Source organism: Vulpes lagopus, chromosome 11 (assembly GCF_018345385.1).
Source record: "Vulpes lagopus strain Blue_001 chromosome 11, ASM1834538v1, whole genome shotgun sequence".
In the NCBI taxonomy this organism is placed as follows: Eukaryota; Metazoa; Chordata; class Mammalia; order Carnivora; family Canidae; genus Vulpes; species Vulpes lagopus.
Genome location: NC_054834.1, coordinates 71351925 through 71378943, shown reverse-complemented (window position 1 = coordinate 71378943; position 27019 = coordinate 71351925). Strand labels below are relative to the sequence as shown.

The following is a 27019-nucleotide window of genomic DNA, read 5'->3' as shown; positions in this document are numbered from 1 at the left end:
AAGAGAAATTCCAAGATTACCCAAAAGCCAGACTTGTGCCAGAACAGAACCGAGCAAGGCAATGAAGGAGTGTCCTGGGAGCAGAGGTTCAAGCCAAATCTGGAGGTGTGCCTGCCAGGGATACTTGGGGCCGGGGGGTGGGGTAGAGCAGGTGCCTGCATAGCTAATAAGTCATCCACAGAGAGGTACCAAGAAGGTATGGCCAATGCACTCTTGGCGACTCTATGAGCTTGGCATAGGGCTCTGCAATGGCTCCATGCTTGAGATGGTAGTGGTAACAAGTCAGCGGTAAAGGCAGTGGTAACAAGTGCCATCTGTGACTTACTATTATTAATTGTTCAACTAACAGTCATTGGTTCCCTCTTCTCAGGCATCATGAATGATGATGAAGCACAGGATAATCATCAACAGCAAATGCTGATGGAATGCCAACTCCGTGCCCAGCACTGCTGGCCCTCGGCCTTCTCCTAACTAACACGACCATCACTCACAGCAGCCCACATGTCCAGAGGTCATGGCACATAGCTCATCTTGGTGACTGAACAACCCCATTTTGCTGATGGGGACACTGAGACCCAGGAAGCATGTGCTGATCAATGACGTGTGAAGCCACCAATTGGGCCTAACCTGAACTCTGTCTCCTCTCCTTCCCACAAATTAATTTTGGAGCTGGGGGAGGCTGGCTGGTAACTGCCAGGCTTTACAACTGTTCATAGCTCCAGCCTAGTTAAAAGTAATGGTTTAGGCAAACGTGTGCTAGAACCTGTGTTATGTGTTTTAAGTCCCATTCTCAAGTGCCAGCCAAAGAAACATTTTATAAGATACTCAAACCGTCTCTCAGGAAAACACCGGGGCATCCCTCTTAGCGTCCTCACTTCAGTGCAAACTGAAATTATAAAACAGTTGTAGGCCATCACTAGTGCAAGCATTTAATACGAGGAAAAGTAATTAGCAAACTCAAGCATCACTTTTCAAGGATGAAGGATATTGCTGCCTGCTTTAATTGCAAGGGAAAACCTATTTAGGGAATTAACACAAAAACGAGATTGGCCACTTCAGGGCTAAGAAAACAATCACAAAAACCATAGGAGCCTCCAGCACGGCATCAGGTTGGTGAGCAATGGCCCCAGGAAAATAATTAATGCCCAGGAAAGTGTTCTCATCCCGAAAGCAAACAGCAACACCTTGGCCAGGGAGGCTGAGACACCACTCAGCTGTGTGCGACAGCTTTGCCTAAAGAATTACTTTATATTTATGAAATTAATACCTGTCAAAAAAATTAATGCTGTCATTCTGGAAAATCTGAGAAATAGACAAAAGTCTGAAAAAAGAGAAAATTACCACACATGATCCCATCACCCCATAGGTTAACATTTCCTTTCCCCCCCCCCTTTTTTTTTTTTTTACTTTCTAGGCCTATTTTGGGGAGAGGTGGTATAATTTAGATGGCATTGTGCAGATAATTTTGGTTCTGCCCTTTTCACCTAATACAAGGTGATCAGTTCTCATTAGTACCAGCACCTCCTTGCAAGCGTGATTTTTACTGCTTTCTTTCAAATCCACTACGGATGTGTGATGTCCCCTTCACAATTTCCTCACAGCCCCATCCCCTTATTTTGTTTTTGCTACACCATGGTCTCCACTCTGCCTGTTTTTAGATCATTCCCTTAGAATGGATTCCTTTTTTTTTTTTTTAGAATGGATTCCTAGATGTAAAATTCCTGATTCAGCTTGATAGCTCTTATTATATACTGTCACATTGACTTCTAAAAAGTTTATGGCGATTTATTCTTTCACATAGCAACATATGAGTGCTGTCACCAGTGATGGATATAGTAATAATAATAATAAAAAAAGCGTTTGCTAATTTGAAAATAAGAATTGGCAGCTCATCATCTGTTTTTCTTCTTACCCTCTGCCCATTTATACGTCAAGCACATCAAAGCATCTCTCACGAATCTCTGAGCTGTGGCATTATTGTGTGAGGCAGCCCTGGTCGGAATCCCAGTGTCTCCAGGCATCTGCTCTGTGACTGTGGGCAAGTGATTGAACATCTCTGTGTTCAGTTTCCTCTTCTGCAATGTGAGGATGACAACAGATGCCATGCTATGGGCTCACGGTGAGGGTCAGATGGGATTGTGGAGTGCCTGGCAGATACAGCCGCAGTGACTATAAATGAAGACATGGGGCTTGGTCGTGTTTGTCACAAATGTTGTTTGCCTCTTTGATGTTTACTGTTTAGTTGTATTATGAGCAATTCTTGAGATAGAGGATGTTTAAAGTGAGGCAAGAAACAAAACTTGGGTTTCCAAATGGGGAACTTGGGGAAGGAAGGCAGCCCTGGTGTCGCAGCAAGAGGATGAGTGCGGGACCTGCTGATATACTTGTTAGAAGGTTCAGAAAGCCAACATGATCAGGCCAGCTAGCCATCACCCTGCCTGACACCAGAACCCCTAGCAGCATCACCAAGTGTCGTAAGATGTCACTCCCAAGCTCCTGCCTTGAGACACTGACTCTGAAGAGGTGTGGGCTGGCAACCAGGTCTCTCTAGAAATAAGGCCGGTGGCCCTGATGCCCAGCCAGGTGTGACTGGATGCGGCTGACCGGCCATCCAGTGTGGGGAGTCCTTTGCAGGACACCAAATGGACATCCCCAAACCTCTATGTCCCTTTAATTACTGGATGCAAACTGTCATGTGAGCCATCTATGTCTCTTTATGACTCCACCAAAGTGGCCTCTCCTGCCCCATCTCGTAGGGGTGGAGACACCTAACCAAGACAGGACAATCTCAAGGAAAAAGCAGATGAAGTCTTCAACAATCTGTGCCTGACGGCTGCTTCTACCTCTAAATGCATTGCTTTCAGTTCTCTGGCAAGCTTCTCTCTTTATTTTTTTTCTCTCTTTATTAAGCCCAGCTCGAACTGGGTTTCCTATTGTAACCAAAAGGGATGCAGGCCTTTATCATTCCTGGCTGGTGGAGTCCCTATGCTTATATTTAACCCGCATGGAAAGAAAACCTTGCCCTGACTCGCCTGCTCGTGTGTCTCCCTGGCCTGTCACTGCTGCCCAGACCCATTTCTCTGCAAGCATGGCTCCCCGGAAGGACTCCGCCTCCACTGCCCTGCCCACTCCCACTGCCTCCTAAAGCTCTCTGGGAAAGCTCCAGCAGCACCAGCAATCCAGAGGCTTCCAGCACATCAAGCTGATCTGACAGTGATAAATACACATAGTCTATGGATCCCCCACATTCAAATGCCCCCTCAGTGGGGCCCATACTCCTCCTTCTCCACTTCCGAAATGAATTTGCCTGGCAACCCACTGGCACACTAGGACCCATATATCTCACTGTATTGCTTGGTTTCATGATGGCCTTTTACATGGAACTCTACTCGAAGCTTTTGCTTTTTGGCAGAAGGGTGGAGGGCATGGTCAGCAAAGAAACAGTCCCAGTGACAATGGAGCAAATTCCTCCCAAATGCTAAGGAAGAAGGGACATAAATTCTGGAGGATAATCACCCAAGAAAAGCACACACAATAGGAAACTCTTCATGACAGGCACTGGTGATGCCAGCAAGATGACTGTGTCCAAGAAGGAAGAAGGAATTTCTGCAGATGCTTGGGACTTTGAAGAGGGAACATTCCTATCAAAAGTTGCCCCTTGGTCTCCACATTCAAACTGCGGCATGTGTTTTTAAAGAGAATATAAACAACTGACATGCCATGAGTTCCCTTTCAAGAGCAGAGAGATAAAGAAGCTGACCCAGGGGAATATGGGGCAAGAAGGACAATTTGCCCCCACTCGCAATCCTCGCACATAGGACCCTGAGCATCACCAAGGCTCAGAAACCCTATTGACTCTAGGAAGGGCTTCTGGCCAAAATCAAGATTCACCTGAGACATACGAGTTCATTTAGAATGATCCCTCCAAGGTTGAAGCCTTTCAATGGAAAATGTAGAAAACTGTTGGAAAACGCTCGTACCTATAAGGCTGTAAGTGATTTTACCATTCCAGGGGTGAAATCCAGTGGCTAGGAAAACACCTCAATGGATATTCTCAGTCTTTTTAATCCACCACCTAAAGGAGACTTTCTGAGTCCCATGAGTAGCGTTGAAAATGCACTGGGTGGGGGCAAGTTTCCAAGAGTCCAGCCCCCTGATCCTTCCATTACCATATGACCCTCAGAAGACCCTCCAGTCCCCCCCCATTAGCATATGACCCTTAGTAAGATACCCTGGTCTTCCATTAGCATATGACCCTCAGAAGACCCTCTGGACCCCCATTAGCATATGACCCTCAGTAAGATCTCCTGGTCTCCCATTAATATATGACCCTCATTAAGCCTCCTGGTCCCTCCATTAGCATATGACCCTTAGTAAGACCTCCTGGTCCCCCCTTAACATATGACCCTTAGTAAGACCCCTTGGTCCTCCATTAGCATATGACCCTCAGTAAGACCTCCTGGTCCCCCTATTAGCATATGACTCTTAGTAAGACCCCCTGGTACCCCACTAGCATATGACCCTTAGTAAGACCCTGGTCTTCCATTAGCATATGACCCTCAGTAAGACCCCCTGGTCTCCCATTAGCATATAACCCTAAGACCCCCTGGTCTCCCATTAGCTCTATGACCCTCAGTAAGACCCCCTGGTCTCCTATTAGCATATGACCCTCAGTAAGACCTCCTGGTCTCCATTAGCATATGACCCTCAGTAAGACCCCCTGGTCTCCCATTAGCATATGACCCTCAGTGAGTAGGCCCTGGTGCTGTGGAGGGCTTACTCCTCCTTCAGGTCCTTGTGACATAATAACACCCAACAAACATTAATGCACCATAGGGCCAGTCATTCCTAGAATCTTGGAATTCAGAGATTATCTAGAATATAAACCTATTTCAAAATGGCAAATAATGTCCTTATCAGAGGTTAAAAGAATGTCCAAGGAAGGGCTTTGACAACAGAACTGCAGAAACCCTTCATGCCCCAACTTCCACGGAGGCTTCAATCTGACCAGGTGGCTTGCCTTCTCTGCCCAGGCTAGGCACACGCTGCAGATGCGTCGGCCAACCAGGTGCAGCTCTGCTTCACCCTGAAAGGGATGGGCCCTGCACATGCTCTGAGGCGCTCCCACGTTTCCTTTATTGACTAGTTTATCAAGGAAGCAGTCCAATGAGCCTAACAACGGGGCACACGCTTGTATCTGCAGCCTTCATTTATTATTTAAAACCAAGAACCAGCACTGGCGGTGTCAACCTATTGGAGCCTCTGTTTCCGGGTCTCTCTGTCACACACACACACACACACACACACACACACACACACACGCACACGTGTGCACGCACGCACACACACACACACACACACACACACACACACGGTGAGGAGACTTACATCACAACTACATCCTACAGAAGATGATTCAACCAGTCTCTGCATTTTTGTGAGGTTACAAATCGAGTTAACCCATGAGAGCACAGCAGGATCCGGTCTCCACCATTCTGGATATGCACCCAAGGTCTCATCCAAGCTAGGTTCTGATTGGTCAACAATAATTTAAATACATCTTTCAGCAAATAAAATGAGACCAACCCAAGATACCTGGAAGAAGGTAAAGCACCTTCTCCATTTTCCTTGGCTCTCTCTCCTCCACAGAATCTTTCCTTCTGGACTTCCTTCAGTCCACCAGCTTTGAGAAGTACTAAGGAGATCAGGAGCAAACCTGAGCTTGGAAGCACCCCAGAAAGCTCAGGCATAATGAGGAGAACTGCTCTTAGTGGCCATCTCGCCATGGTCTGGGTCTCCCCTGTACAACAAGCAAGTGTCTGGCTGGCCTGGTGTCAGGCCACCTGGTGTCAGGATACCAGGCCTGGTATCCACCCCTTCCACTTGCATGTGGATTTCCACTGTGGATGAGACAGGAGTCAGGGTTAGCACCGAGGAATGGTTTTTCAAGAAATGTGAACTCCCAAGGAGGGCCACTGAAGTGAACCCAACCCCTTAGAAATAATTTTCCCAAGGTACAACATACTCTTTTATTCTTTATATTTCCAAAGAGTAACACATTCCTTTGCACAACAAGATTGAAAGTAACACCTAAACCCGCAAAAGGCAAGGAGCTCAGATGTACTGGCAACTCGGACACCTCACACACACAGCAAGGTGCTAACTCCAGCAAGAGCCCTCAAACCATAGGCACTCTTGTCTAGTGAGACTCTTTAAATGAAGAGAATGTTCCCTCCTTTTACCTACTAGCAAAAGCTTGTTGTCCAAGCATCTGAATTTAAAAATTTCCTTTTCGTGGCAGTTACCCCTCTTGCTCATGCTCCCTGGTCTTTGAAGGCCATCATCTGACAGGCTAGTTGCTGCAACTTGAAATCAACGATCTCTCAGCCACTAAAGTTACAGACCTCAGGCACACAAGAGTCACAGCACAGCACTCCCTATCCTGCCCTTAGGGCACAAGAATGGGCAATGGGCCCTCGTGGTGTGTATTCGTACAGCTACAACTGGAGCATACATAGATCCATGAGCATCCCCAACATCATAGCAACCATGTGTATCTTCCTTCTACCTTCTCCTTCAAGACCAATGGCCAACTTCCACAAACATTTCCACCCTCCACAGAGTTATAGCCAAGGCCTTAAAGACAGTCCAAACACACAGGCCCACAGGAAATGGCATCCACAATGGATGGACCAGAAAATAACCAGTCAACATGAGTCCACGGCAGTCTCTACAAGTACTTCTAGATCTGGCCCAATGGCCATGCTGCCAACACCATGGGCCCCAATCCTAAGAGAGCCGGCGCTCTCCCCAAGCAGAAAGATACAAACACCTGTGTCCCTACCTCAATCAGGAAGTCTCCAGTCCTCAGTCCGGCTTGCCATGCCACCCCTCCTTCATCCACGGACTCCAGGTACTGCAGGGCTGGGAACGCCGGTGTTGGCGTGAATTCTTCGATGGGTGTATCCGCTGGGAAGACAAGGAATGCCTCAGTACAAGCCTGAGTGATGTTTCAGGTTGACAGCCCTGGCCCCTCATGGGAGCCTGAGAGAAAGGGGTGTGCATGTCCCCCACTGGAAGGCCTTGACACTCACAGTCATGGGTCAACACCAACTTGAGCAACGAAGCAAACTGCATTTTGGTGCCACCACATCTCTTGGCCTTTCTGTTGAAAACACCGAACAATGTGCCCTGCTGTACATGTCTATATGTACATGCCTGTCATTTTCTTTAAAAGCATCAGTGACTAAACATTTTCAGTTCTAAAAATGGAAAAGTTCCCCCCCATAACCACACAGAGCTACAGAAACACCACACCAAACCATTTGCCAAATTTATATCTACGTAGACTCGCAACCAAGGGAATTCAACTTGGAGCCTGGACGGATCATAATGCTGACCCAGTGGGTGGCTGTGGATTTGGAAACTGCTTATGAATTCTTTCTACAGGGAGCCTGGCTCTCTGTGACCACTCTGCGGCCAGCACCCACGGGAAGGCTGGGCCCCTGCTCCTCAGCAGAGTGAGCCTTGGTTTCTGGGCCCCACAGAGCTGCTGAGCAAAATTCCAGGGCAAGAGATGGACTTCCCTGGGTAGTTATGAGCAGCCGGGGGTGGGTGGGTGGGTGAGAAGATGAGGATGACCCCAGCAGGGAGAGGTGACACAATATCACTCAGTCATGGACACACACACACACACTCACACACGGGGACAGATTCGTCTTTTCTTTCACTCTCTGGACAGGCTGCTTCCGGGCAGCCAGAGCTTTGGGCGTGTGGGGCTGCCACCCGGGGAAGGAGGCCTTTCCCAGAACAGGTGCTGGACCCTGGCGCAGCCCAGAGGCTCTCAGATGAAACTTCCACATGGCTTACCCACACACGCGGTGGACAGATGTCTCCTCTCACGGGGAGCTGATGCCATTTTGTTTTCTTTTGAAAGGGAAGCCCCCACGTAAAGGGCTAGTGTGGGGTACCCTGCCATGGAATGCATCCCCAGAGCCCCCCACCCCAGGCCACATGGCGTGTATGCTGACGGTAGAGTCCACGACAGAGGGGGACCATCTTGCCACATTTCCTTTGCAAAGTCACCTTAGGGGCGGGCACACACAGACGCCTGCCGCACTTGGAGCCGAAGCCCACTCCCAGAATGGGGCAGTTTCTAGATATCCGAAACTCAGCGCTGGGTAATTTTGGATATCTGAGCCCAGGAGCACCAAATCCAGCCACCGTTGGGCTGAATGAAACCACAAAATATAAGATTAAACCCATGATTTTTTTTTTCCTTAAAAGGGTGGGGGGAGGGAAGAAGGGAGAGCGAGCAAGCAAGAGCTCGTTCAGAGCAATATTGTGCACAGAAAATTGAAAATATTCCTAAAGGAAGCCCCGATGTTTTCTGAGTAAGGGAGAATGTTAAAGAACACGGTTGTCTAGCAACCAAGTGCCCCCAGGAAGAAGGCTTCTTTCTGAGCCGGGGAGAATTTTCATACGGCGTGCACACACACACACTCACACACTCACACACTCACACAACATGGGAATGCACCCAGGCTGGGAGCAGCTGCTCTTACCTTTTGCCCCTCGGAGCACGAATCCAAAACCCTCATTGTCCTTCTTCTGCAGGACCACCGTCTTCTCCTCGATGATGCAGTCACTGTAGAGAGAATTCCGGGGATAGCGACCATTATTGTAACCCGTCATCATCACCGTGGCTGATCCTCCGCCGGGGACGTTCATCATCATAGCCAATTAATCACCCAGCTCGCCGGATCCAGGCAGCATGGAGGAAACTGAGCGGCACAGGGCGCAGGAGGAGCGGAGGCAGCTGGGGGGCCGGCTAACGGGATAGGCGGGCACGGCACAATGGGGCTCGGAGGGGGGGCAGGCAGAGGCAGAGCCGGAGCGGAGCCGAGCGAGCGGGAGGAAGGAGTCAGGCATGGTGGGGAGGCCGCCGAGCCATGGCAGTGCGGGCTGGCTCCGGGCACCCAAAGGCAAAGAAAGTAAGTGGCCCGGAGGCAGCGAGGGCAGTGGCGCTAGGGCGTCCAGGCCGATGCATCTTCCAGGGGAGCTGAAATCAGCCAGAGGAGAAATGAGGCAGCAGGTTTTTTTTTTTTTTTTCTTCTTCTTCTTCCTGAAGGGGTTTTCAAAAATCAAATTCTATTTGCTCTCCGCACGAGCCGGTGCCGAGACGCAGCGACCCCTCCCTCTCGGTCCGAATGAATGTGGTGTCCCCACAATCACCAAGGAGCCCACAATGCCACGGCGGCAGCTGCTCGGCGTCATCCCGCACAGAGAAACCGCAGGCTGGCGGAGGGGGCGGCCGGGGCGCTGCCGATGGGTGGGGGCTCCTAGCGGGAGGAGGCAGGTCACTCCAGCGACACCGAAGCCGCTGATGGCACGGCCTCCTTTAGGGGACGATGAGTTGTGGGGATGGGGAGAACAGGGCTCATGGGCTTCCTCCTTTGAGAGACGACCTAAAGCCACACCGCCTGCCTCTTGGCACGGCATTTTTTTTTTTTTAAAGGAAAGAAACCCGAAAGCTCCAACTTTGCTTCAGCTGCCAAAGCCTCCCATCATTTACAGTAAGGGCACTTAGCCACATGATTGTCCACCCCCGGCAGCGCCCGGGGGCGCGGGACGGAAGTGAACTTCCTGGTGGGCCACACAGCCTGGGCTAAACAGTGGTCCCCCGCTCCACCTTCCAGGGGCTGCATTCCCCCCAGGACTCTGCTGCCCCGGAAGTAAGTCAGCAGCTGCAAGGCTAGGCCCACAGTGCAGGGAAGGAGGAGGGGCGGAGGCAACGTGGAGAGGCTTTCTCCAGGGTCCTAAGGGGCTGGCCATGGAAGGGCTGCATGCCAGAGGTCCTGAAGAGTCCAGCAGGCCCCTATCTCTGGGGGGAAGACTGCAAACAGAGGGAGCAGCGTGCTGACAGGCTCAGAGTCACAGACAAGTGAAGGTCAGCTTTGTCCAGCACTGGATTCAGGGCCGGCAGGAAGCAGGGGCCCCAGCATGCAGACCACTGGGAGCAGCTCAGCCAACCCAGATCAGGTGGCCCGGGGGCTAGGAGTGCTTAGTCGGAGGAGTGATGGGCTGCCGAGAGCTTCCCATTGCATAGATGAGGCAGGGGAACTTCAGAGGGGCTGAGGCACACAGCTGGGGAATGCACACATGTCCTGAGCCACTCCTGAGCTCCTGCCCTTGCATCGGACAAGCCTGCAACAGAACTTGCCAGGGTGACCCTGCCTTCCAAAAAAGGGCTGGTATCCTGCAGACACTTACTTTCACACTGACAGACCATGCAACTCAGGATGACTGGCCTAGGGTCTCATACTAGAGGAGGGGTTCTGTTCCTGTGCTCTTACTCTGCCTCCTACCCTGGGCACAGAGAACCTCAGCTTTGGGAGCAGGGCTGTGACTATGAGCCCCCTGGCTCAGCCCCTGAAGCCCAGCTGATGCAGAGCCGGGAGTCCAGGGCCCTGGGAGCCCATGGGCAGGGTCACACAGTTGGCCTGGCCTTTCATAGATGATGGGGCTCCCTAAGCCTCTGAACTTTGCCCTCATGTTACAAGGCAATGAGAAGAAGCCATGGGCCTCCCAGGGTAACTGTGAGGTCAGATGGGCAATACCCACAATGGTGCGGGGGGTGGGGGGTGTGCCCGGGGGACCCCAGGGAGCCATCAGTTGCCATCAGATATGGTAGCAGGCTGGGGCTTAGCTAGGACCCAGGAAACCACAGGAGTCAAGGCAGGAGAACCCGGCACGAGTGCAGGCTCCGTGGTAAGCAGACCCTCTGCCAGGCCCAGCTGCCCTTCTGTCTCCCTGGTGTCCCGCAACCAAGGCACAGACATGTCCTGCCTTCCCACCCGCCTCACTTCTCGCTGAGCTCCTCAATGTGGCCCGGTGGCTACCTCAGGTGCCAGGCAGGTGCAAGCTCTGTGACCCGCTTCTCCATGGAAAGGCTCACCAAGGCCCGGGCCGCCGAGCCACCGCATTGGCCCTACACTTCCCTCTGCATGAGGAGCTGCTGGCAAGCAGCCCCCAGAAGCCTGGGAAAGACGGTGCCGGCCCTGCGAGTCCTCAGCCATACCTCCCCTGGGGACACAGGTGGCCCTCGACGCCTGCCTCTGCCCAGCTCTTAGGCGAACCTGTCTTGCAGTTCAGGCGGCGGCCCTACTGTGGGCCAACTCTGCTGGCAGGACCAAATGCTGCCTCGGGCTATGTGTGCCTCACAGAAGACCATACATTTCTTCCCAGCCATCCCCCCTCACCCTGCGATGGGGGACCTTGTTAGGGCCAGTGCAACACTTGTTGGCTACCCCAGTGACCGCACAGGGACGGTCTGCTGTGGTGGGTGAGGGGCAGCACTGGTATCATACACAACTCAGCTCAAGCCCCAGCTATGCTCTGGCTCAGGTCACTCTGAGCTTCACAGCTTCAGTGTCCTGCTCTGCAAAATGGGATTAAGAGCAAAACATGCCCTGTGGGCTGAGAAAGAGTTAATGAAATAACCCGCCGTGGCCCAGGGGTGCAGCATGTGTTGGTAACACAATCCTCCTGAGCAGGGTCACTGTTGTCCCTCCTCCTCCCAGGGACCCCCTCCGGGCCTAAAGATGGAGCCCCTCTCCGAGCCCTCGGAGTCTTCTCAGCGATTCCTCATTCAATGAACTTTCTGACTCCCACTTATGGCTGCAACCGTCTTGCCCCTAAAACGTGTGGCTCTGTTCTGCTTGCTGAGCAAGCATTAAACCCCTTTAGTCTCTGATATGAAGAAGGACTCCTATCACTTCTGTCCTGCTTTACTTCAGGATCTAAATAGCCCCCAGCTCCTGCTCATCGTGACCCTGTCTTATTTTTATTCACAGACAGACCCGGGTTTGAATCCCAACCCAGGCATTTATCAGCTTAGCGGCTCAGAGCCTGTCCTGCCTGCAAAGTGGTGGCAGTAATATTTGACTCATAGGCATTTTGAGGAGCCACTGAGATAAGGCCCCTGTTATGGCGCCTCAATCCCCCAGGAGATTTGGGTACTGGACAGCCGACACCCACAGTACCCAGCCAAGGGCCACACACCCATCACGTCTGTAGGCTGCTGCAGAACGGGTGTGAACACAAGATAGGGGTGGATCTTGGGTGCGTCAGTGCAGGTGGGCAAAGGAACATTGAAGAGTCTTGAGTGAATAAGCCTCCAACTGGGACAATCACGGGATCCTGGGTCGTACCCAGAGGGCAGGAGCAGCTCGGCGTGGTGGAGCGCCCAGGCAGCCCGAGATGCAACTGGAAGGGAAGTCCCAGGCTGCTAGAAGTGTACAGTCTTTGTAGCAAACCGTGAAAAGCAGTGGGAGCTCTGAATGGAAGCATCGTTCCCTTAGAACAGTTCACGTCTAGTTTCCTCTGAATGGCACAACTGTACAGCGTTCCCTCTACCCCCACGAATCAGACTGGGCATTCCCACCCCCGGGTCCTAAGGAGGAACCTGCCTGGAGATGAGAAACTCTCAGAGGGCTCCTTATCCTGGTTTATGAATCTAAAAGCTGCCTCAGGATGATGTCTGTGGCCACATGCGGAAGCTGCGGTATGCAGATGGGGCCTGTGCAAGATGCCTCGGGAGCTGTGCCGAAGCCCCAGAAAACAGAGGCCACCCGGCCTCCACTGGCCGGCCTGGCCGTGCATCAGCAGACCTGCTCCCCAGATGCACCCCAAACGTACTGGCAGCTGCCTTCACGGGGACACTGCCCCAGAGCCCATGCGGGCCCCAGGCAGCTGACCTTGGTGTGGACCCAGAGGCCAACACCACCTGGGCCTGGGGACACAGTCTGGTGAAACCAGCAGCCCAGCCCTGCTGACTACACTGCACCCCTGCTTTGCATTTGCCCCCTGGCCTGGACCACAGCCTTCCTGCAGGGGCCCCTGGCTCGTTTTCACTCCTGAAACGCTCTATCATTGAGACATATCATGTCTCTCACCAAGCACTCACACACAGACCCTTCACACCTCACTGCCTTATGCTCTGTGTCCCCTCTGCCTGCCATGCCCTCCCCAACACTGCTTACCTCACAGGCTCCCGCACGGGGCGGAAGCCGTCCTAAACCCTCCCAGTGATGGTCAATGTCACACATTCTCTCCTCGAGGATGCCTTTGAGCCTGGCCCAAGCCTGGTCCTTCTTCTCACCCACTAACCTGTCAACTATGCAGCCCTTGGGAGCAAACATCAATGCCTTGTTCCTCTCTGATGCTCCCTAAGTGAACAGGCACAGTGTCTGTTCTTGGTAAGATTCTACTTGGGTGTGTTGGCTAAACCAAAAAAACATAATCTAGCTGTGCTGTCTTCAAATGTGTTTTCTGAGTAGGGTGGGAAGGCTCTTCAATGAATACAAAATGTACCCTTCTTTGCCAGTTTCCTGTAGCAGGAGCTGTGGAAGGCAAAGGGGGCAGGCACCTTAGCCCCACCCGTACAGCTGTGCAGGTTGTACACAGTGCAATCACAGAGGATACTAGTCACATGATGGCCATCATAGAACCCTATATTTATTATGGTTATTTTGGCAGAGGTGGAAGTAAAGTGCCTTGAAGGGTCAGGCAACCTTTCCTAAGTGCATGCAAAGATGGAATACAGGCCATTGGCTTTCTCAGAGAATGTGAGAGGTGTCCATACAGAACCACATCAACACTGGGAGATGGCTTCGTGTTGAAACTCTCCCGGGAGCCACATGATTGAGGTTTCCATGTTCCCATTCATCCAACAGTCCCAATGCACACCACAGTAAAGGGTTTACTCAGTGCACTTGGAACGAGACAAGAGGATCATGGAAATCAGGGCTCGCACAGAGGGCCCCAGAGACCCCATCCCACTGGCAGGTCTGAACACACTCCTGGCCCTGCCTCACAGCACCATAGGTGTCCAGGCATCAAGTGGCTTTTAACTAAGGCCCAAGATCCCCTTTCTCCCAGCAGGGTCCCGCAATGGGCCTACAGGGAAGGCTGCTGTTTAGCTGGTCTAGGAGGTAGCAGGTACCAGTGATGACCATTGGCATTTAGGATTCATTAGTTGTGAACAAGCTCCCGTGGCAGCAGGGCCTGATCCTGAAGAAGGTATAGACGTAGAGCCACAGGAAGCCGAGCCTGGAGTGACAAAGATGTGTGAGCATGCAGGGCCCTGGGCTGGCTCTGTCTGCCCTGTCTCACATGGGAAGGATCATAGTGGGCATTTTAACCTTGAACACAAGGACCGTTGAGGTAGACTAGATGGCTTCACCTGGAGCTCTCCAGATCTGGACTAGGATGGGACCGTCAAGTCAAACAGCTGCATCTCTCCCTTGCTCCACTGGGACTGGGCTTTGGTGTAGGGCTGAAGTTCAGGGGCGGCTGGAACCAGTGGCTAAGCTATGTTCGTTAGCACATTAATGCAGCCATAGCACACTGAATACCTACTGAGTGCCAGAGAATGGACTAGTTACTTGGCACTTTGCAGAGATCAAACCAGGCCCAGTCTGGCCCTGATGGAGTTGTCAGGTGTGGTGTGTTGAATGGTGGCCCCACCGAAGATGAGCTCAAGTTGTAACTCCCTGGACCTGGGCATGTGCCCTTGTTTGGAAACAGGGCCTTTGCAGATGTGTTTAGTTAAGGATCTCAAGATGATATCACCCTGGATTTAGTGAGGGCCCTAAAACCAATGACTGGTCCTCATCTGAGAAAAGAGAAGGAGATTTGGGGGCATAGAGGCACCTGGGTCAGAGAAGCCAGGTGAAGACAGAGGCAGAGACTAGAGGGACGGGGCTGTACACCAATGCACACCATGGATTTCCAGCAAACAGTGGAAGCTGGAAGAGCTGGGCAAGGACCCTTCCTGGAGCCCTTGGAGGGACGCAGCCCTGCTGACACCTTGTGCTCAGACCTCAAGCCTCCAGAACTGGGAATAACGCACTTCTGTATTCTCAGCCCATGGTCATTTGATACAGGAACCTTGGGAAAACCTTACACTGGGCAAGTGGGAAGCCAAGTACTATTCCGAGAGTCACACGAGTGCTGGATACGGTGCTGTGAGAACCAGAAAGGGGCTGGGGGGGCTTCCTGTAGGAGAAGGGCTGATGCAGGAGCAGGAGTGAATGGGTCAGGAGGCTGGAGAGGTAAGAGCAAGAGGAGAACATTCCAGAAGGAGGTGGAACCACAAGATAAAGGTTCTGAGGCATATCAGAGAAGCCAGAGGGGCCGATCACACAGGGCTCTGGTCTCAGCTGGGTGCTCACCCAGGGCAAGGTCTAGGGGACGCAGCTGGGAGGTAAGAGGCTGGGGTGCAGGCCCAGGACATCCCTGCTCCGAGTCACCCAAGCAGGCTAAGATGACAGAACACAACAGTTGCACCTGCTTCCACTAGCCAGGCTGGAATCTCACTCAACGACCCAGGGTTGACTCGCACACGTGGCGGGAACTTTGTCCAACAACCACGTTCCATGGAAACAATTCACACAATGTCTGCTGCTGCTGGTGACAACTGTCCCAAGCCACCAGTGTGCAGGTAAGGTGGTACACAGGTGGACAAGATGCCTGGCACCATGGCACGAGCCAGATGCCAGATGAGGCACCAACATGGGGAGGGTGCTATGCCCAGAGTTAGTAGGAGAGGCACACGCGCAGATGCAGGGAGGTGCCTTGAATCCGACAGGTTGACCCCCTTTGGGGTTGTAGAACTGCTGGGGTGGGGGGTGGGGGAGGTGGGAGGCAGTGGGGACATTGAGGCCATCAGGCTCTACAACCCAGCCCCCAGTGGCTTCAAAGCTTTGTGGGGTCCCAGAGACATGCCTGTGACCTGGAAAACAAAATCCCCGGGCTGTGAAATCTGAAGAGCAAACAGCCACATGCAAACCGGTCTATGCTTAATTGTCTCTGAAATCTAACGTGGGGTCAGCCTCATTACTCACTAAATTTTGTATCCACAAACATATCATTGCATGCAAAAAACCAAGGGCAAGTCGGATCTTCTCAGCTTGAAAGAATTTTTGGGTACGCGGCCAAGGGCAAGAACTCGCAGGAGCCTCGGGGGAATTACCGCAGGGAGCTACTCATAGGCACATGGGTTCAAAGGCAAAATTCCCCAGATCATTGCAGAGCTTTTCCCTGGCGAGGTCCATGGAACATGGGCCGTGCATACAGGGGTGGGTCTGGGCGGGGGGTCGCTGGGGGCGGGGGCGGCGGAGCCTGGGGGCCCCTCCCTGGAGGACTCCCGTTAGGGAGGCTGGTGCGTTTATCCTAAGAAGCAGTGGTGGTGGTGGTGGTGGGGGTCCCCGCCCTCCCCAGGGCAGCAAAACGCAAGCCTGAGAGAAGCCTCGTCTCGGTCACTCTCCTGGTGAACGCATTCCGGTGACAGGCTAACGCAGGCAGGAACTGGGACACTATTAGAAAGAGGGACCTCCAGGGATCGGAAATGACAGCGGCTGTCCTAGAAATTTCTGGGCTCTGCCAATCAGGAAGGATGAGGCTTCTCTGAGGGGGGTGCTGGTGGCCTCAACAGGTGTCCCAGCTGGGCAGAGATGCCAGGCGTGGGCAGGCGGCCCAGATCGCTGCGGCGGTGCTGGCTGTAGGGCGGCACAGAGGGCCACTCCACGGGCGGCCGGGGCAGGGCCCGGCCTCATCCTTGGGAAGCCTGGCAGCCGCGAGCAAGCAGGGAGGGGCAGGGTTCCCTGTGTCATCTGTCACTGGCTGCTGAGCTGCAGCCTCCCAGCCCTGTCTACACACGCCGCCACTCCCTGTATCCTGCTTCCTGCTTCCTGGTGGGGAAGTACTGGGTGATCGGTGTGGCCCTCCTGCCCCTGCCCCACCCTACACAGGCGGGAGGCCGCCACGTCCCGGGCGAGATGCAGCCCTGCGTTCACTGCCATCTTGGTGTTCGGAGACACAAGCTGTGCAGGAAGTCGGGGTGTGGGCAATTCATTCACAAATGACGCCGCTCCTGGCTCGGGGGAGCCCATCTTGCTCCCGGGCAGGGCGGCAGCGTCATCTCACGGCGCACCGGTGAGGATGCGGGCTCTGGCCCCCGGAGCCCGCTCGCCCACTCAGCAGAGGCGCGCTCTTACAGGTGGGTCCGCGTCTCGGGTCGGCAATTGTGACGACACCCTGCCTGGTGCTCCTCCTCACCGCTAACGTGATAAGCAATACACGGTTTTCCTAATAGAAGCAATAATGTGCAAAGAACTTGATTCAAATTAAATTGTCTCATTACTTTGTAATAAATCACGCAAAAGCATTTCCTAAGTACTACCAGGCGTGTTACCTGCCAGCGGTGGCTGGTGGAGGAGACAAAGACACGGCCGGGATGCGTTCGAAATCGCGACGGGAGGCGAGCATCGCTCCCCGCGGAGAGCAAAGGATGTGAGGTCTGAAAGGGAAGCCGGCCGCCTTGGAGCAGGAAAGGCTCGGGGTGGGGGGGACCCCCGGCCTCACCAAAAACCCTCGCCCACAGGATACAGAGCTCCAGCGCGGCTGCAGGACCTCACAGGGTGTGGGCAGAGGTTTGGAGAGGTCCCTGGCACAGGGCGCGGCGGGGTTGGAAGACTCGGCTGCCACTGTGAATAAGCAGCGTGGACACCGAGCATCTGCAGTGCGGCCCCAGGCAAAGCACCCCTGGTGACACCGGTCGGGTGCCCCAGCGTTTCCTGCCACTTGACGGAACGTCCTGCACCTGCACTTATGTACAGGACGTCCCTGTGTGGGCAAAGCAGGAAGTAGTGTCTGCTTGGTGTCCTGTGCACCTGGACCTGACGCCGGAGCCGTAAGCAGAAGGGAGACCCACGAGGGACCGACGCCTGGGCACCCCGCTCTGCTTTCGGAGTTAGCAGGAGCCCCTGGGGTGCTCCCATTGTGAGCCACGGCTCACGGAGGGTCACAGGAGGGGCCCTTGAGGCGCCGTGGGAAACGGTGTTCCCAGCTCCAGGAACAGAGGAGAAAACCTCGGTACTTGTGCCAACGGGGCGCGGAACACCAAGGGGCCAGCCCCAAAGGGAGGCGTCATCCTGGCGCCATCCATCGTCTCCCCAGCCGGCCTGCAAGTGCCCTCAGCTGGAGTCCCGAGACAGAGCCAGCATCCGCACATCTATCCACAGCCTCCCCCACTTCGGAGGCCCCGTCACTTTTCATCTGAGGACCACAAAAGCTTGCTGAAGAGTCTCTCCTGAATTCACCCTTTATTATAAAAATATTAAATTGGATCACATCTGCCAGTCAAAATACAACAGCTTCCCATTAGAACTGGGGATGAAAATCCAAGCTCCCCACCATGGCTGAGACCCTCTGTGAGCTGACCCAAGCCCCATCTCCTCATTCGACTTGTTCCAGCCACAGGGCTGTCTTCTCTTCCTCCAGCAGGCCAACCTCAGCTACCACAGTGCCCTTGCACTGCCTGGGCTCTCCCAGGATGCTGCTGTAGGTCTGCATGAGCCAGTCCCTGAGCTCACTGATGCAGAGGGGCCTCTGCTGCTGCTCAGAGATGCCCTCCATGTCCCAATTCTCAGCCCTTTCTTCTGCTTTATTTTCTTCCAGTTCCTCACTGTATTTGAATTTATGATTTGTTTGCACATTTGCTTACTGTCTGAGTCTCCCAGTAGCATCTGAGCATCTCCAGAGCAGGCCCTGGTCTGCTCACGGAGCTTTTAGCTGGAGAAGGCCCACTTTGTAGTGTTGGCTCTGGCCAGAGTTGGAAGTGGGACCTTGGACAGGACTCACCCACACTGGGCTTGGGTTTTCCTGTCTGTAAGATGGAAAATTGGAACATTCCAGTAGGTTCTCGACTGATGCTTACTGATTCAGGATGAAGCCTGAACCAGGGACTCTCACATATGATCTGCGATGCAGATGGGCTGCACAGGACACAGGGGGCCTTTCAAGTTTTAAAACTGGGCTGGACCTGGGCAAGATGGGAAGAAGGGTCACTGTGTGCAGAAAGGCACGGCACCCACAGCACCACGAAATCTTCTCCCATGGCTTCCCCCTGCCATCCTCCTGGCCCTCCAGGCTGGTGGGGTCATTCACGTTGGACAGTCTATGAAGCCTGTGGGGAAGGTCTGCCCAGGGCCACATGGCTCAGCCAGTGGCAGGTCCAACTTGTAAACCTTTGCCTTTGATCCTGAACTGAATATTCTCTCTTTTCTAAAAAAGATTTTATTTACTTATTCATGAGACACACACAGAGAGAAGCAGAGATGCAGGCAGAGGGAGAAGCAGGCTCCCTATGGGGAGCCCAATGTGGGACTCGATCCCAGGACCCCGGGATCACATCCTGAGCCAAAGGCAGATGCTCAACCACTGAGCTACCCAGGCATCCACTGAACAGAATCTTCTTTAAAAAAAAAAGAAAAAAAGCAAAAAATCAGAGGAACAGTATAACTGCTTGACATTTTGCTAGGAGTGTGGAAAGGGGCTGTCTGTGACTTTTCTTCCTGCAGTAATAGCAGCGAGAGGCTAGGCCTCCCCCATCTGTTGGTCTTGAAACTCACCCAGGAAGACCACGCTGAGTGGGTAGTGGGGCAGACCGTTCCCCAGTCTCTCGGGGAGCAGCGGCTGTGGTTCAAGCTGTAACACTGGAAGCTGTGTCCTTTCGTGAGAGCCAGACTGCACGCAGGCATCACCTGGTGCTCCTGGCTTTGGAGAGGGGGCCGGATGCGGCTGGGTACAGGCCTTGGGGGCTCACCCTGAAACCCCACAGAGCCCTCCTAGCCCACCGATGTCACCGCCCTCTAAGGTGAGAGGTCATGAGAAACCCTGGCCAGGCCCCAGCTAGAGGGTAGGGTCTGGCCATTGTGACCGCCCACCCCTTGATCGCCGCCTCTTCCCACAGAATATAGTTTCTGTTCCTGGTGCTAATGCTGTACAAGAGGTCGCCTTCACCAAACGGGCAGTTCTGAAAGTTGCTCAGAGCACGAAGTAGACACATTTTCATGTGGGGCACCTGGTGAAGTCCTTCAAAAGGGGCTCTGCAAACATTTTAGATCAGGGGTTGTCAAACTCTTTCTGTAAAGGGCCAGAGAGTAAATATTTCAAGCTTTGCGGGCTATGTGGGTCCTGCTGCAGCTCCTTACTCTGTGATACTTGTGACTCTGCTGCAGCCATTACAGGCTGCATAAGTTTACAGTATGTAAATGAATGCGTGGGGCTGTGTTCCAATAAAACTTTATTGACGCCAAGAGGCAGTGGGCCAGGTTTGGTCCTTGGGCCACAGGTTCTAAAGTCACGTTCCTGGTGTTCTAAAGACACTTGACACTAATATGTGTTATGTGAGTGCCTCAAAATAACTCCCCTGCAACTGCGTATCATAAAAGCGAGGAAATGTCTTAATCCTCCTACACAAGCAATACTTGCATTGCTGCACACGGGTACCTAGTTTGACACAACATCTGAGCTTCAGAAAAGACCCAAGGAAAACACTTTTTAGAAATGAGGTCATCTACCAGATGCCCTAGAAAGATTCAGAAAGATCGCAGGGAGAATCCTTCCTGAAACACAAAGAAACACGCCCCTCCTTTCGAGCAGAGCCAAAGGTAAGGAGGCCCAGCATTGAAGAGTCAGTGCAGGAACACGTGTGTCACCAAACAGTGTGTTTAGTTAGGTAAGTGCCATACTTTCCAATCCCATTTCCACTAAGGGGCCATCTGCCAGATGAGGTGGTCTTCTGGGGTACGGCAGAGGGGTGCTGCTCTTGGGCTCAGACCGTACTTCGACCTGGAACACACTATGGATGCGTGCTATATGCCAAACTCCTATTCATCTGTCAAAGCCCACTTCAAAAGCCACCACTTCTGGGAGAGCTGGGTCCCTGTCACACACCCAGCTCCTGGTGCTTCCCCTGTCACCTCCCACTGCAGAGGCAGGAAGACTCAGAGACTTGCTTTCTCAGCCTCCCCTGCAGTTATGGATGGTCACAGGACATGGGTTAGGCCCAGGAAACTCGAAGGCAAGTCTCCAGGGCCCTCTGGGAAAGATTTTACTTGTGGGAGAGATTTAGACAGGGGGAGGGGGCTTCCTAGGGTCTCTCCTTCCCCTATTGAGTTCTGAGGGCATGGTACCTGGAGCTGTGGCCACTGTCTTGCAGCCATGGGGGAGAGGCCAAGTGGCTTGTGGAGCCACTGCTGAGCCATGGAGCAGACCCTAGACGTGCCCTCCTTCAGGCTTGCTGCCTCCGCCTCCGCCACTGTGAGTGGGTTTCTGTTCTTTGCAGTCAGAAGCTTCCTAATGGACAGCCAGAGGCAGGTGCAGGGAAGGTGAGGAGGTTATAAATGAGAAGACATGGGCAGATGACCACAATCTAGGTGCTAAGACTTTCCGATAAATCAAGTGGCCTTCAAGCTTTGTTCTGGGTTGGGAAAGGCTCATTCAGTCCCCGTCTTCTCCGAGGACTGCTCAATAAGCGGCGAGGACTCAGGAGCTCTGGTGACACAGACCTGGGGCCCCACACCAGCTTCTATTTCCTGGGAAAGATTTGATTAAAGCTCTTCATCTCAAATTGACTCAGTCTGGAAAGTGAACTCTAAATATCAGTGGTTTTGTTGACTCTAGCCAAGACTGGTGTGCTGTCAACCATGCAAGGACTCCAGAAGCACCCCAGCTACTCCTAAGTCCTGCAGCAAAGCTAGTGTACCATGTGGGGAGGGACAGACAGACACAGCGGAGGGGGAAAATTTTGGGAGCTCCAGCTGAAGTTAAGGATGTTAAGACAGGTAGGAACGTCACCATGGTGTGGACCAGCTCCTTTGATCAACAGAAGGGAAAGCTGAGGCCTGTCCCTGACCAGGGCTATGGCAGGGCCAGGGCTCTGCATCTTCCGATACATCATGCGGCCTCTATGGTCAAAGTCACCAGGTGATGGGGTTTTGGTTCTGGAAAAGTGACAGAAGCGTGTGCAGTCCAGCTGGTCCAGTGGAGCAGCGTGTGTCCTCCTCTTGAAATCAGCAAGGGCCACCGAGCTTTCCCGCCCCTCCAAGTCCAAGGATGTTGGCTGCTTCCCATGGGACCGCTGTGCATGACCACGGGAGTCCATGTGGCTTCCATCCAGCCCCACATGCCCTCCGACCTCCAGGGCTGGCCCGAGCTGGGCCCTCCTATCCTCGCAAACACCCGGCGCAGACCCTGTAAGTCGCTGTTGCTTGCACTCACTTCTGCCCGTGAGCTGCTCCCCAAGGAAGACACTGTCTTACAGTGCAGGTGCTTGTCCCCAGCTGTGTGTCCCTCTTGTGTGCAGGACAGCCCCCTCCATCTGCTCCCTGCCACGCCTCCGCCTGAGTTATCAGGGCCATTTCCCACGGCATCTGGATAGAGCTGTCGGAGCTGCACGCTGGCGAATCCTCCTGAGACGTAAGTCGGCCCGGCCGCCAGGCTGCAGATGGTCTGTGTTTGCAGGGGCTTCCCGGTGTCTTCCCTCAACTTTCCCTGTTGTTTGGGATTTCCTGGTTCCCCCACTGCTTTCCTCATTACTCTTCATTAAACCTGCAGTCGCAGCACATGGCCGGCCACCCCAGCCAGTCGTCTTGTCCTCCTTTGTGCTGGGGCTACCGAACTGCTCCTCGCAGCTCTGGCGATGGTTCGCTGCTTTCCAGCCGGCCCTGAACCAATCCTTTTCCAGCCACAATCTGTTCCAGGTGCCTGCCTACAAGGCCAGGCTACATCTGTATTTGTTTTCCTCCCTCCTTCCCTTCCTGTCTTCAGATAACCAGCCTGGCTTCTGTTCCCCATTTACTCTCCAGTTTTCCCCCAAATGCCCAAACGCTGACTCTCATCAGCCTGAGGATCTTACGATGTCTGAGCAACGTCCCATTACTGAGAAGAACGCCGTGGCAGTCCAGCAGCAGGTGCCGGCACACACTGATCAGCGCGAGCGTAGATCACACCATGGTCCCATGTTCACAACACGCCAGGCGCCGTGTGAAGCCCACAGCCATCCTGTGTCTCACATAACAAACTTAGGAGGGAGGCACTGTCTTCTTCCCTACTTTACAGGTGAGCTCGGGGAGGTTTGGTGTCTAGCTAAGGTCACACAGCTGACACAGGGCACAGCTGGGAGTCCAGTTGAGGTGCTTGGCTGCAGAGTCCTGCCTTTGCCTGCGAGGAGCCACGCCTGTCCCTTGCTCATGGAGGGAGGACTTGGGGCTCCTCCTGGGCCTCAGCGCCCACTTTTGAAATGCACACAGCCCAGAGCAGCTCCTCCATGCCCAACCACACTTGGAGCCTGAGGCCCACCTCCTGTCTTTGCACAAACTCATCTAACAACCCTTGTGCTTGGGGAGAAGTGGGACAGAGCCTTATTCCTGGAGCAAAGAGGGAGTTTGGATGGGATACCGCCTCCCCACCTGTTCCAGCCACCTGCCCCAGGCCATGAGCTGGTTCTGTTCATCCCAGAGCATCAACGAGCAACTGAGATGATGTCCTTGTTTTTCCACACGTCCCTGGAGCACCCCCCCGCCCTCCCCCCACCACTGGAACTGGAGCCTTGGGAGGGCAGGGTGCTGTCTGTCCTGCTGGCCATGCACCCCTGCTGCTGCCTGGAGTGGTGCTGGCCCCTGGTGGGCAAACAGATTTCTTCTGCTGGTGACCTTGGTGAGACCCCTGTCAGAGCCCAGGCCTGGCCCCAGAGTCAGGTGGCAGGTATCAGGTCCACCGCTACTTGCCACCCCACCCTGCTGCCTTGTGCGTATCAGAGCAGGTGCCCCAGGTACCCCTCCTGCAGGCACTGACCTCTGCCTGACAATGTGCAGGAGATCCATTTCTGCATCCACAGGGACCAGGGTGTGCCCGGCAGGCCACACCCCCACCACCCTGCACCAGAGCCTTGTGGTTTAGGCCTTAGCTTGAGGCCTGCAGGTGAAGAGGCTGGAAGCATGAGCGGGAGCAGTCGGCCGGTCTCAGCCCTGGGTGCTCTGGTGCCTGAATGAAGACACACGCGTCGGGGAGCCATGGCTGGACAGCCTTCCCCCAGATGCATGTCCACTCTGAACGTGGAATGTAATTTCTTTGGAAATAGGTCTTTTAGATGTAGTTAAGGGAAGGATTGAGGACAGGTCACCCTGGATCTGGGGAGGGGGCCCTAAATCCAATGATAGGTGTCCTTACAAGAGACAAAAGAGGAGAGAGAGAAGAGGAGAAAATATGATGAAAAGCCAGAGGCAGAAGCTGGAGGGACGTGGCCACAGCCCAGGGACACGGGAAGGACCCTCCCCCAAGGCCTCCAGGGTCAGGAAGGGACAAATCTGTGTTGTCCAAGCTGCCCAGTGTGGTCACATGCAGGGCACCCTGGGCACTCATTAGACACTGTTGTAACGCTGAGGGCCGGAGCTCCGTCTGCACAAACCTCTGTGCAGGTGTGGGGGGCCCTGTCCACAGAGAATGTCTCACAGACCGGGGCCGTGAGAGGTTCCCGGGGTGGCCAGCACCATGGCCTGTTGTGGCCGACTCCCCCAGCAGGGCAGCCAGGAGGAGGGGCACCTGCCTGAGCAAAGGGCAGGCGGGGCATCACCCTGACCTCAAGCTGGCCAAGGGAGACCTTGCTCCTGGCGCCATGTGGGTTCAGTCTCAGGGGGCCAGCGCTGCCCTCTGTGTCCTGGACATGCAATAGGCTCTGGGCTGCTCTGATGGCAGCAAACCCTTACCCTCCTTAGCTTCTCCATCTGGGGAGTGGGCTATCACTCCCAACCCTGGGGGAAAGGCACGGGGGGTGATGCACTCAAGGCTGACCCTGATGAAAACTGCCTGTCCCAGCGTCTGTTCTCACGTCCCCAAGTCTCAGCACGTGTAAAGCTCACAAATGCCCTGTATTGGCTTTTGCTGTGGCAGCAACTGAATATGAGCCTGGTGGCTTCCACGGTGTACTTGTTCCCGCTGTGCACCAGGGGTTGTAGCCTCTCGGGCTAACTCAGGCTGTTGTAGGGAGGCCCTGGGTGTGAAGGGGGAGCACCCGTTCCTTGCCCTTCCAGGTTTCCGGGGCCGGCCTGCATTCCTTGGCTCATGGTCCCTCCTCCATCACTCTGACCCCTGGTCCTTTATCACGTCTTCCCTTCCCCTGCTCCCAACCTTCCTTCATCCTAACGAGGGCCCTTGTGATCCTGTTGGGCCCACCCAATGTGCTAGGAGCATTTTACAATCTTGAGGTCAGCTGATTCCCTGCAAGGTCCCCTGTGCAAACCTAAATCCCCTTGGGCATGCATCCTGTTCATATCCTGGGATTCGGATGTGGGCATCTCCCAGGGGGACTGTTATTCGGCGACCACACCACCTAAGTCCCTCCATCCCGCCCAGCCCCCTGTGAGACAGCGACAGACCAGGCTTGTAATGCAGGCTGGGGGTGTCTTCATCAAACCTCGCTGATGAGGGGGTGACTCATCACATCCCAGGCACTGCCCCGGTGGTGCTGCTGAGGGCGGAGGCCCCCGTTGGCATGGGTACCGAGGGCCGAGGAGACAGGTACGGCGGCGGGAATGTTCGTGCGCTCTCCGGGGTGTGGAGGAACAAAGCCTGGTCAATAACGAGACCCCGCGCAACTCCCACGACAGGCTGGGGCTCCGCCCGCAGGTGCCCCGAGTGGAAGGGAACCGGGCGGTGGTGTCAGCTGCTCAGGGGCATTTGGTTTTTCTCTCCTGGAGATGCCAGGGGCTCAGCCTATGCCCTGCGGGCACCCTCATGCTGGCGGCCTCCCCTCTCGGCAGACTTTGATCCCTGAAAGCCCCAAGTAAAAAACTTCGGCGTGGAGGCGTTTCTCTGCCTCCCCGGTTCGCCGTGGAGGAGTCAGGGCACACTGTGTGTAAGGCCCGGCTCCAATCCAACGCGCGACGCTGACAAATCCAGCAGGGCTGGCAGGAGCCTCATCTTGCAAGGTTAGAGTCCGTCAGATTCTCAGGGCAGAAACTAATCAGATAAAGATGAAATTTGGACCCTGGGGAGTTATCTCCACGAGGGCCCAGAGGGGCTCACGCTGCACGTCCATCCCGCGACCCGTGCTGGGGCCGCACCTGCCGGCAGCCAGGCCAGGCTACGATGTGTCAGGCTCCACTGCGGCCCCACCGGCCTCTCCCGGGAGATGCGGTCATTACCTGGGAGCAGTGAAGGGGTTTCCGGGATCCTTCTATCCCTGCCAGTATACACCTTTTTTGGCTTAAGAAGTGGTCCCTAACACCATGACCCAGGGTGGGGACAGGAAGAGCAGACCCGTGCCCCTTAAGAAAACCCATCCTTCCTTGGTGTGTGTCTCTGGGTTCTTGGATTTCCTACAGAACCCCCCTCGGTGTCCTGTGCACGCAGGGCTCTGCTGGCTGCAGGGTGCCGGTGCTGGCGGCCCAACATCACCCTGATTTATAAAAACAGATTCTGGGCATGGTTGGGCTGACCCGTACAGGGCGTGCTCCTGGATATGGCAACAATGCCCCACGGGCGGCGGGGGGTAGTGGGGTGCGGTCACTTTTCCGTGTGGCAGAAACGGGAAATAGCTCAACGACCTTGGGACGGTGTGAGCCCAAACCCCCCCAAGGGCGAATGAATGGGTGAGAGCATTTGGCCCAGCAACTATGGCTGCAGGCCCCCAGCCGATGGTAGGACGCCCTCAAGGGCACCGCGAGGTGTCAGGGGATGGCTGAGGTATCGGGGAAAAGGAAGGAGGGAGGAGGAGGTCATCCCCATATGCTGATGGGGCCTGGACACCATGTGGCAAGTGGGAGGCAGGACCACACTTGTGGGGTGGGTGGTGTGGGGTGTCCACTGTGGCCTCACATTCACAGGAAAGGTCACCAGGGCATTGCAAGAGGGCTGGTGGGCACAGCTGGCCCCAGGAGAGGCCGCTTCTGGGCAGCAGGATGGTGGGAGATGTACTTCACACACTGCTGCGTTCTCTGAAGGTCTCAGGGTGGTCACATGGGCACCAACAGTTTTCTAGAAAGCCCCTGACAGTGGGAGGAGAGGGCAAGAGGTGGGCAGGAGGAAGCGAGGAGCCCTTGTCCGGCACGGGGGCATTGGTCTGGAGAGGTGGAGGGTGGAGGAGGAAGGAGAAAAGGAGAGCTCTCAAGTC

At 54.4% G+C, this 27019-nt stretch overlaps 1 protein-coding gene across 6 annotated transcripts in view; it reads right to left on the bottom strand.

Moving 5' to 3' along the window:
• The window catches only part of SHANK2 (SH3 and multiple ankyrin repeat domains 2), a 509567-nt gene that overhangs the window by 143547 nt on the left and 339001 nt on the right, over positions 1–27019 (bottom strand). For all 6 annotated transcript variants that reach the window (XM_041774022.1, XM_041774021.1, XM_041774024.1 and 3 more), the window contains 2 exons: positions 8565–8647; positions 6845–6969 (listed from right to left, as the gene is read on the bottom strand). In XM_041774022.1, the coding sequence (XP_041629956.1) occupies positions 6845–6969; positions 8565–8647 (208 nt within the window). The remainder of the gene's footprint in view (positions 1–6844; positions 6970–8564; positions 8648–27019) is intronic.